This window comes from Lathamus discolor, chromosome 4 (assembly GCF_037157495.1).
Source record: "Lathamus discolor isolate bLatDis1 chromosome 4, bLatDis1.hap1, whole genome shotgun sequence".
Taxonomy (NCBI): Eukaryota; Metazoa; Chordata; class Aves; order Psittaciformes; family Psittacidae; genus Lathamus; species Lathamus discolor.
The window spans coordinates 18,258,630-18,270,177 of record NC_088887.1 but is presented as its reverse complement, the minus strand read 5'-3'; the positions used below and the strand labels follow the sequence as shown (position 1 = coordinate 18,270,177).

General features: G+C 45.6%; 1 protein-coding gene across 1 annotated transcript in view; it reads left to right on the top strand.

Moving 5' to 3' along the window:
* The first annotated feature begins 1,494 nt into the window (after window positions 1–1,494).
* Window positions 1,495–11,548, top strand: part of PTGFRN (prostaglandin F2 receptor inhibitor) — a 71,589-nt gene continuing 61,535 nt past the window's right edge. Inside the window, exon 1 of the mRNA XM_065676429.1 lies at window positions 1,495–1,662. Coding sequence (XP_065532501.1) covers window positions 1,602–1,662 — 61 coding nt within the window. The 5' untranslated portion in view covers window positions 1,495–1,601. The remainder of the gene's footprint in view (window positions 1,663–11,548) is intronic.

The window sequence follows — 11,548 nt, the reverse complement described above, 5'->3', positions numbered from 1 at the left end:
GCAGTTTGGGAGTTAGGAGAACTTCAGTGCAGACAGGACTAAGTGGCCCCCAGGTACCTCATAGCTGCAGTTCTGCAAAGAGATCTACTGTGTACAGGAACTCAGGTAATTGTGATTGAAGGGTGAAAGTTATCATCATCAGTTTTAGGAGGGTCTTTTTTCATTCCTACAAGGCAACCCTCTCTTCTGTAAAGTGTTACAGAATGAGTAACAAAGGCCAAACTAAAATCCAGTCCGATAATCATGCTCAGTTATGAACACAGCACATACTTCCTGCTAGTGGAAGTAAACAACCTCACCCAAGCCAAGGCATGCTCAAGATCAAGGTGCACCAGAGAAACTACAATAAATCCTAAACCAGCCATTTTGTGTGGCCAAAACTGCATAGGCTCTGGAGATTCCCCACTCACAGAAATGGTGTAACACAGACTCAGCTCCACCAATAACAGAAGAGCTGATAGCCCAAAGGGAGCCTGGGCAGAAAACTGCACGACGCACATGCGGAGAGCTCTGATTTACAGTTAAGGGGAATGAAGGCCAGTGCCTCAGCTCTCCGTTTTTACAAATTAAATCCCCAAGCAAACAAAAATCTCTGTGCGCAGGCTGGGAAAAAAGGTGGTGGAGCAGTGGCAAGAATCCCGTGTGGCAGCAGCCCTTTGCTGAGTTAACGTGAGGAAGTCAAGCAGGTGGAAAGAAACCTTGTCCTAAACAGGGCAGCACTGCTTGTGTGGAAGAGTGACCCTATCCCCTGCTTGGGGCAGAGGGCATCCATGTTGCCCCTGCGCTCCCTATCCTAACCCAGGCTGTGCAGGGCAGGGACAAAAGTGGACCCCCCCCAGAGGTGGGGTTTCAGTCTATGCCTGCATGGGTAGGGTCACGAGCGGACCCTGCAGTTAGGGCTGTGAGACCACGCATAAGAAGCCTCCGCGTTTGGGCTGTGCTCGGATCAGCAGGCAGCCGTCGGCCACGGTTTGCGTGGAGATAGAGATGGGGGTGACCCCCCATGCCTGTGTTGTGGTTCCGTGTGGGGGAACACTGGGCTGCGGATGTGTCCGTGAGCAAAGGGACCCTCAGCCGATCCCTGCGCCGGGGGTACCCGCTCACGGTGGGGGGCACAGCCGACACGAGGAGACCTCACCCCGGAGCGGCGGGGCCGGGGAAGAGTGCAGCAGGGCAGGAGCGGCGCCATGGAGGCCCCGCGCGCTAGCAGGGCCCAACGGCCGTTCCGGGGCGCTAGCAGCGAGGAGCCCAGCTCCGAGACCTCTCCCCACCCCGCGCCCGGGGGCTGTCCCGTGCTACGTGTGCGTGGTGGCTCCAGGAGGCCAGGAGACGCAGACCCGCCACGTGAGCACCCCCGCGGAGCCTGCTCTCCTCCCCTCTCAGGGCGTGTGGGCCAAACCGGGCCGGACCCTCATGCCACGCCCCCTACCTGCAGGAGAGGGCGGGCGCTGGAGAAAGTTTGTCTCTGTGGTTGGCTGCGCCGCGCGGCGCGGCCGGTCGGGGCGGGCGGGCGGCTCCGTGTGCTCTCAGGGCAGCGGCACGCGAGCTGCTGGCCGAGGAGCGCGCTGCTGGCCGTCCTGCTCGCGCGTAACCCTGCCAGCATGGGGCACCGCGGGCTCAAGGCGTCCTGCCCGCCTCTCTTCGTTCTCCTGCTGCTGCTCGGTGAGCGCGCGGGCTGCGAGACCGGGGCAGCGGGGAGGCCGGCGGGGGGGGAGTGGGGGGCGGGTTGTGTTTGAACACCTTACCCTCAGGTAGTGGGGGAGACCCGGGCCCGCGGGCACGGGCCCCTCGGCGCGGGGCGGGGGGACCGCCCGCCGTGCTGTACCCGCCTGAGGCGCGGCGGAGCGCAGCCAGGCGCTGCCCTCCGAGGGGCGGCGAGGCCGGGCTCAGCCGTGCCCAGCCGCGCCGCCGCCTTCGCCCTCTCTTGGTGCGCCCGGTGGCATTAACGGCCGGCGCAGCCCTAACGGCTCCGCATTCCCTCAGCTCCAGGTGCTCCCTCCAAGGCCGGGGCGCGGACTGCTGCCGCGTTATCTCCCCGGAACTTTAAGGGGGATGGAGCGCGGGGCGTGCTGCTTGCCGCGGTTCCCCGGTGAGAGGGGTTTCCACGGGCTGCCGGGGTGACGTGACTGTGTGGCCGTACCTGCTCTTACGCGAGCCGGTGCATAGGCTGTGGTCGCTGCAAGGTAAGGGCAGTGAAATTTCACCTCGCAGGGCGTGAAGTGACTCGTTTCAGGGCCGAGGGGGAGATCCTTTTTCTGTCTTTCTCCCGGCCTCGGGGGAAGCTGCAGGATGGGCCCCCACAGCTGGCCACGGGAGCCCGGGTTCTTGGGGCACCCTGGTGTTGAGGTGGGGAAGAGATACTTGTGCACCCTTCCCTCCTCTTGGTGTTTGCTGCCTCTGCTGTGAAGTTCTGCAAGGAGATAATGAGTAATTGGTAGGTGATGTTTTATGGCGTGTTCACATAATTGTGTAGCTGTCGTTAGTTTAACATGTGGCATTACTCCTTACTGGTGTCAATGCCAGGCAGCGTGTGTGTAGAAATAAAGACACTATAGCAAGAATTACCCAAAAAGGCGAGTGGTGGGTTTTGTTTTTTTGCTCTCCCCTTTCCTCACACATACACTCCCCCCCCCCCTATTTCCAACATTGGACTTATAGCATTGCTGTTAACAGCGTTACTGAAGTAGCAGTATGTTTAACTAGAGAACCAGAAGGTTGTTCAGGTATGATAGTTACGTGTAGTACTTAAGTGGTTCTGCATGGTCAGGAGTACTTCAGGTGCCTGTGAGCAAGCATGCCCCACAAATTACTACATGCAGTTCATTGTTCAGAGCACTTGCAGGTAGTAAGTGGGAGCCTTTTCCAGATTCAGGGCGGAATGGGTAGCAGTGCCCCAGCCCCATGCTGCAATGCTTTTCAAACAAAACTGTATTTACTTAGTTTCTGCTTGTATAACTATATAACTAATTCTTGTTTTAAAGTCTTCCAGAGCACTTTTGTCATGGTTTGGCTGTTGAGTCTTTCATAGCCAGGTCTGCAAAGCAGATAGTAACAGTTGAAAAGTCAGTTTCCTAAAGCTAGCTCATCCTAGTCTCTTTGCTGAAGTTGCTTGCAAGCAGTGAGGCAATTGGGACAGATGGGTGTCTTTCTACAAGTCAAGATCTACCACAAGAAGGTGTCCACTGTGCTTTCTTTTATTTGCAGCTATCAGTCATCTCATTTATCTGTACAATACAGGCATTTTGCCAGCTGGGGAAACAGTGAAGAACTATAGAGAGCACTTGTAGTGTTTCTGTTTAGAAACAAAAGGAATACATTTTTCCAAAAGAATAGTTTAGTAGGACAAGTGGAAAATCAGGGCTCTCAGGTACTCAAGGTAATGTAACAAAAAGTAAAAACTATTAAAGGATGATGTGCAGCAGGAAAGTTGTTACCTTATTAATTCCCCATAAAATAATTAGAAGAACTTAAACTGTGCATGTACAGATATCTGAACACTGTTCATGATACAGTTTGTCTGGATGTTCTGAGTTGCCTTTTGGGGATATCTGGAACCTGTGCTGTTAAAATTGAAAGCACTTTTGTGTGCAAGAGAAAAGAAAAACAATGTAAACTTTTCAGTCTTGTGGTGTGTGTTGCGGTGTGGCTGTCTTTATGATACCATTACTTCATAGCTTCTGTGAGGTATTCAGAGCATTAAGGGGTTGGGAAAATAGTGTTCCTCTCACTCTGGATGGGAAAAGTATGCTTCTGTGAACATATGTTTTCTAGGAGCGTTTTAATAAGAGACATGTTGGAGCTTTTTGTTAACTAAGTGCTGCAAGTGTTGAATTCTTATATAAAGGGTGGTGGAGGGAAGGAGTTGAATCATAGAAGAGTTAGTCCCTTGTGTATACTTAGACTTGATTGTTTTGTTCAGATCTTTATGAAATAACCCAGCAAAAGGATGCAAATGGCTGAAGTATCTGACTGTGACAAATAAGAATATTTTCTCATCCTTTTTCCTGGATCCAGTACAGTTATAATCTGCTTGGTAAGCAGATTGTGTATCCTGAGATTAAGTCTTGATCTAGACTCTTTCTTTTTTTTCCCTTCTCTGGTGTGGTTAGATTCTGAGAAGAAAGGGCAGCATGAGATCATTTTGTACTGCCATTGCCTGTTTTTTATGTGATTTCATTCTGCAGTGAAAGTGTGTTATCCTGTGAAATGCTCTGGAAACCAAGATAACCCTTCTAGGACAAAACATCCAAAACCCAAAGCAGGTATCTGGTGGTTACCAGGTCTCAGACTCTAAAAGTAAAGAGTAAGCCCTACAGCTCCTGGATTATCCCCTACCTTTTCCACCCACCCCCCCACCCCACCACCCCCCCACCCACCCTACCACCCCCCCACCCCCCCCCCCCCCCAGGTTCTTGTTTGAGATTTGAAGTAAGAATTTCAGTGTATCTGAAAAAAGCTTTTTTTTGTTTAAGTGCTGTAGGGCTTGAGGAGAGCAGGCACTCAGTATATCCTGGTGGAAAACCACTGAATATGAGTTTCCCAGTGATGGCCTTTTTCTTACTACTATTTAGGCCTGTGTGACACTTGCTGTCCGCTGTGATGAAAGTCAGTTCCAGCATGCCAGATCCCCAGGAGTCTTGTGTTTACATGAATAGACTTGTTTCCTACAACTCATATCTGAAATTCTTTGTTGTTTTTGTGTTTTCTCTTTTTTTTTTTTTTTTCTTGTCCCCAGAAGCTGCAACATTTAGGCCTTTGAATCAAGGCTTAATTCAAGCTCTAGAATAGAAAGCTTTTGGTAATTAGTGTAAGTTATTGTGATCAGGAACTTCAAGGAAAAGTGTGCTTTAGTCTTTCCCTGCATCTGCAGCTGAAGTGAAAGCATTAGAAAATGGGAGATCCTCAAGGTTTAGGGCAAGGGGCTGGTAGCCCAAGGTGTGTTAAGAGTGGAATCTTCTTCCTGTTCCCTTGCTGGTGCTTGCTCCCTTGCCTGTGAACCCAGGACTGATGCTGGTGGCCTATGCCTTCTGTTGCAAGAAGGCAGGCTCAGATCCTCACTGGTACCCAAAGGAAAAGCTGTCAGCTAGGCCTGCCTATCTCTGTTGTAGCTTTAAAAGAGGTTAAAAAGGCTCCCAAAGGGGAAACACCAGCAAGCCTGTCCTGTTCTTAACAGCTGTGGACTGCTAAGCATGTAGTGAGTGTTGGAACTGGGCTGGTGAGGCACTGAAGGGCAGGTGGTGTTGCTGAGGAGGAAGCACTTTCCATGTCGTTTTGCTATACTGATGTATTTCTTAGCATGTTGTCTGTGGGAAGATGTGGGAACCAAAGAGAGAGCAGTGTCGTGACTGTTTTTCCTTGCATCCTGTGTTCTTTTGGGTTGGCAAATGATAGCTTAGTCACCTTTTCGGGCTCTCTTGTGTGTTTGTAGGTTCTTTTTCAGGGTTCCTTTTTAGGGAGTCTGAGTGCTTTTCCTGAAATCCTTCTACCTATTCTCCAGGCTTCTCAATTCTTAGGTTTCAGCATAGCAACACCTTGCTCTTTCTAGGTAGCCTCTGTTGTATTTGGCTGTAATCCCTGAACTGTGGTACAAACCTGCCTGAACAAGATCTGAAGTAAGCAGTAGAGGTCATTTAAAAATGCAGCCATATGCTTGATTAGAGGGGAATATACTTAAGAAATAATATATGTCCATCCACCTAGCTATATAAACAAACATTCAGGGAAATTTGAGATTTCAGCTTTCACATCTAATAAGTTCATGAGTTGATTTGCTTTTGTGCAATTGTTTAATTTGTTGTTGGGTTGTTTTTTCCAGTCTGCATAATCCTTGTCAAACACTTCCCTGCAAAACAGACCTGGATATTTAATAGGGAAAAGGTTACATATCTCAATAAGATAATTTTAGAACATGAACGTTTAAATTGTCTGGTTTTAGATGCCTTTCACTGGTACATATTTTTGTGCGTGTTTGTAGGTCTGTGTTTTAAAAGTAAGGAAAATGGACGCATTATCTGCAAATGGAAATTCTTTTTGATTATGTAAATAAATCAGTCACTTGAAATTCAGTTGAAAAGAACTTCAGGAAGACATTATTGATATGAGCTGGGTCAAAGCAGGGGTGATGCCAGCGTCTATCAAAGTTTCTAGTAGTTTTAAAAGAAAGATATTAGGTGGTGTGTAAAGTAAGTACCTATATCATAATACAAGGAAAAAATTTTTTGTATTTTGCTTTTGACATTTGTTGGAGATGTTCAAGTTAATTCTCAGGCCCCTGCTCAACATCCTGCTTTCTTAGAAGTACTGCAGTAGTAAGCAGTAAGTTTCAGACCAAACTGCTTTTGGGACAGGCTGATATGAAAAATAGCTGCTCTAATGCCTTAAGACTTGAATAATGTCTTTCCAGATCATTGGCATTTCTGGAATAAGAAGCAAGATGGAAGGTATGGAATTTTAAGAAGTTTCTTCATATTTTGAGTTTCATATCAGAAACTGGCTTATTCATTTATATTAAAGTTTTCATAATTCTAAAGCATAACTAAATTCTTCTAACTGAGACGGAAAAAATGGATGGTCTTTTTTTTTTTCCTCTGGAGTTGGAAGACGTTTCAAAGCTGGGTTTCCAGTGGAAATCATTATCACCTTAAACTTAGTCAGAATGTTCAGTTAAAAGTGAGCTAGATAAGAAGGTAGAACCAGCATTGCTAAATACCTTTGCTGAGTCTTGTGAAGTTGTAAAGGAGTATGGTAATGCCGGTAGATTTGAGTCTATATAATTGACATGGGGACTGCTTGAAACTTGTGGTAGAGTGTTGCAGTTAGTGCTCCTTTTCATTACACTATATGAGGCAAGTTGCAGTGAAAGTCTTATGTGACAGGGTCTGAAGAAACAGCCTGAGGAATAGTATATTTTGTATGTAGCAATGGCAAAATACTGCTGCAGAAATATGGAGAATAGTTGAAGCAAGCTAAAGAATTTGACTAGTGTTAATCTCTGTGGGCAGCTGGAATTTGTAGGGATGCTCTACATGTAGGGAGCTCTACTGTTAGCTGAGCTATGGGAAGAATAGGTAAGTAAGACACTGAGTCCTGGATAGGATTTCCTTTAAAAAAGGATCTAAGGATGGGTTTTTGGCATTAATTGTCTTATGAACTTCAGGAATGAGAGCTAATTAAAGACTGGAGCTGCCAGGCAAGCTGTCGCAGCTGCTGATAGGCAGGGCTGCCAGCAATGCCTGGAGTCTGTCTGCTTGATACTCTCTGTTACAAGGGACGTCTCTTGAATTGTTTGTTATTCAGCAAGACTTTAGGCATTCATGCTGAAATTTTCTGGGCTGTGTGTCTACCACAGGTTGACTTATTTTTTTCTAGGAAATACCCTCTGCCCTGAAAAGCTCCAGTATTTCCAACTGTTACACTTGGGGAGAGGCAGGAAGATTTTTGTTTCTTCTTCTTTTTAATTATCACGTGTGCTGGCCAATTTTCCATCCTCACTCTTGAACAAATAATCATCTCAGCTGCCAAGTTGCGAAGGTCTGGCACCTCCATGCTTTAGAGCAAGAGCTGGAAATTTGGCTGGAGTTAACTGTGCATCAAAAATGTGGCTTTTGCTGTTCTTATGGAAAATGTCCAAATTTGGCTACATTGTAAAACTTGGAAAAGCATTGGCTTTTAAGTGCTGGGTAGGGAATTAGTCTTGGGTGCGTGGAGGAAGCACTCTGTCATTGCTTTTAAGGTGTCAAAGGATTACAGCTGGAATTGGGGGCGGAGAAGTGGAAGCCTCCTTTTTAGTCCAGTTTCAGATTTCTGTAAATGTGAAGTCATGCTCCGCGCCCTCCCCCGCCTCTTCCTGCCTTCCTGCCTCCCTCCCTCTGTAGCACACAAAGTATATATATCACATTTCTTATATGTGGATTTAAAAGGAAAAAAAAAAATCAATGTAAGCTTTATGTGTGGTTTTTAACTTGTTCTCTGGCTTCAGCTCTTCTCTGAAGCTTTTTCCCAGTTGCCCCCCATTGTCCTTTGCTGCATACTGGCTGTAAACCAACTCCTGCTGCTATAGTTGTTGCTCACTCTCTCTCAAAAGAAAAAAGAACTTATGCCACTCTTTCTGTTTAACAGGCTTGATTAGTCTGGACTTGCCTTTCTGCCAACTTTCCTAAAGATGTGGTTTAGCTATGCTGCTTAGTGCTGGCTTAATGACTGCAATTTGCATGCTTTCATGCTTTTAGAGTCACTCTTTTCTTGACCTATCAGTAGCCATTATAAAGAGTTCGGTGGAACCATTACTGGGGGTCATGTTGGTTAGCCAGGGTCCAGTTCTGACAAAAGCTAGCTCTGCTTAGGTTTGCCAGTCTTAAAAAGAATAATTGCCAATGTAAAGGACTTAGTTTCCATGCATGTTCCGCTGTTAGCTCCAACTGCAGAGATTTAGCGTCATGTTTCAGCCGGTCTTCGATGCAATGTGGCTGTGGGGAATCTTTGAGCAGGCTGTAACTGCATTGTTCTTCTACAGGCATTAAAATGATTGTTGCAAGAGTCATCCACGGGGACCAATGCCAGCTTCTTACTGATGTCTTCGGTTTCATCTATTGACACACAACCCTTCATTATTACACAGTGAATCCTGTGGCAGAGGAATTTGCTATTAAAACTGCTGGGCAAAAGGGAATTGGCAGAAGCTGCTTTAAAAGCAGTGTGACCACTGCATTTGCAAAGAATAGCTTCTAAATATGAAACAGATGCTGAGCTAATAGAGGACACTTCCTAAATTTTCAGGGTACCAAACATAATAATTTTGAGGAAAAAAATCTGAAGTCACCTCATTCGTGGATAATCATTCAAGTTTTAATGCCCTTTTCCCCAGAAACATATGTATGTCTAATAAGTACATGTATCTATTTGTGCTTGAGTACAGCAAGTAACAGTAAGGTGAAGACAGGCCATTATTTGTTAATGGATACTGTTAGAATAAAGGGCAAGGTGTTAGCCTTTCCATCTGTGCTCTAATCCTCTTCTGAGTGCTAGAGGGTGGGAGAGGTGATGCATCTTCCTTTGCTTTTTGATACTGCCACAGACAATTTTGTGCTTTCAGAGCACCACCTATAATATTTACCCGGATGTTACAACCTCCACCATCTCCCAAAAGAAGCATTGTGTCGTTTAGAAGCCTGGTGACATACTGTGTACTGGGAGGTGGTGTCAGTGAGTAGAATTTATGTCTATGCAAAGAGCTTTTATGTTGTATATAGAGTGGGCTTGTTCATATTTGGTTCATATGGAGATTTAAATTAATGCAGAGTAGTAAGTCTATTGCATCAACCTTGTTCCCTTTGATCTCTGGGTTTGGTTCTAGACAGGGCATGCTGTACCTTTTGGCTTAGAAAGCTTAAATGCTTGAAGCAGGCTTCATTAGCGAGAAAATAAAAGAGCATGACAGAATCACTCTATGCTTGTCTGGGGGTGGAAGGTAGCAAGGTAAGCCTGGGTCTTTCATGTCTGTCACAAAGCAGGGTTGAATGGAGACTAAAGCTATTGACTAAACCCTGGTTGCTGGCAACTGTATTGATAGGCAGCTGTCAATAACTGTAAAGCTGCTGACATCCATAGGTTTGTGGGTTTGTTTATTAATAAATAAATAAACAAATAAAGAAAATAACATCTATAGCCTGGGGTCAATGAGCACAGAAGTGTAGCTGTTGCTAGAGGTGAGGGAAGGAGGGTGAAGAGAAAGCACTGGAGCAAGACACACTTCCCAGAGAGAAAGGGAAGTGGGTGAATAGCTTGTTTAAAATGGAAAAATGAGCTTCTGCATGAGATGGTGGTGTTGGGGCACTTATCACCACAAGTCAGCCTTGGTAAAAACCACAAGTTACTCAAAGCTCTGCAAACAAATCTTAAAATACCCTAATTTTCTAAGCAGAGTTTTCTGCTTACCACTGGCAGATAAGTAGAATATCTAATTGAGGATTCCTGCAAGAGTTTAAAGCAAGGGCTGGAGTGAGCAAAGCAGCAGCAGGTACTGGCTGGCATCCTAGTCAACAAGGTTGCTGTCTGATCAAGCCTGAGTGACTTTGGTACCCAGTTTCCCATACAAAAAAGCCAGATGTGTGGTGGTTGTGGCTGACACATGTGGAGGCTGTTGAAGGGACAGCCCTGTTTGCTCACCCACACAAGTAAAACAGTCAAGAACTTTGGCCTTCAAAGTTATTCTAGTGCTTCTCAATACTATTTAACATCACCAGCTCCCCATCAATTGCTGTTTTCACACGCATTATAAATCTGAAAGGCTTGTGACTTGATGATTGCTTTAAGTACATACAGCCAAGGAGATTTTTAACTTGGAATTAATGTTCTACCTTTAAACCTAGGACTACAAGGAGGTCTTATGCCACCAGATTATGATAGGAAATATCCTGATGATTGTTCCTCTCTGTCTAGTAAGACTCCTAAATTCCTCACAGTCAATTGCATGTATCCACTTTCTTGTAATTTGTTCTAAAATTTGCTCCTGATTGTTACATTTATCTTGTTTAAAACAGCTCTCTAGTACTTCCTCAGAGACAGTAATGTGTATGGCTAAGTCATGCTGGGTTTGAGCACTTATTTCTAAAGATGTGTGAAATGGAGCAAGTGTGGCTACCTGTGTTCTTGTTTTGCTGTGTCATTCTTTGGGGATGGCAGGTTCATACACTGAGTGTAGCTTGGGCAGTTTCTGGGAGCTTACAGGGACCTGTGGCTCTGCTTCAGTAGTCTCTGCTGCAGGAGCCTGAGACTGTCCCCTAGCTAATCTGCCTGTACTGAGGCAGCTTTCTGAAAGTGCAGTGAATACCTGCTGAGAAATTTGAAAAGCACTCATTTAAACGGAGTTCTGCCTATCTAATGGTATATATTGTTGGTGTTTCTAGGAGGATGGAATCTTTCTTGCCCTCTTTCAGAATATCTGTTTCTGTGTATATAGGCAACTTTTGCACGTCTTTTCATGCATCTGAATCCACTTCTACCTAAACAGCCTTCTCTGTAGTATTGATGCAGAGGGTTAACCAATATACAAGTCGGTCAGAGGAATTCACTTGCTTAAACAAAAGTATTGTCTGTTGTAAACACCTATCATGCCTACTAAGCAGAACAAAGGCACAAACTACTGATAAGGGGAGAAGCAGAGGTCTGGTTCTACTGATAAGCAACTATTGACAAAGAAAAGCGGACGCCTAAGTCTATTGATAAGGGGGAGAAACAGATGGTTTATGGCTGGGACACCGACCAAACCCTAAGGCCATGCGTGAAGATTAAAAGGTGAAAAGTTTAAGAAGAGGAAGACTCATTTACTTCATCTTGAGACCCCTGCCCATGACCAGAGGGGGGCACTGCGCCGGCGCAAAGGACCTTCTAGCTCATTATAATACGAAGTGGGGATAGATACTAAATATATATAGGTGTATCAGTAATCTAATGCATATGTATACCTTAAGAGAATAAATGTAAAGGGAAAAACGACCCTGGGTGTGCATACTTTGGAGGAGCTATCCCCATGCACCTCAGCGCTGAATAA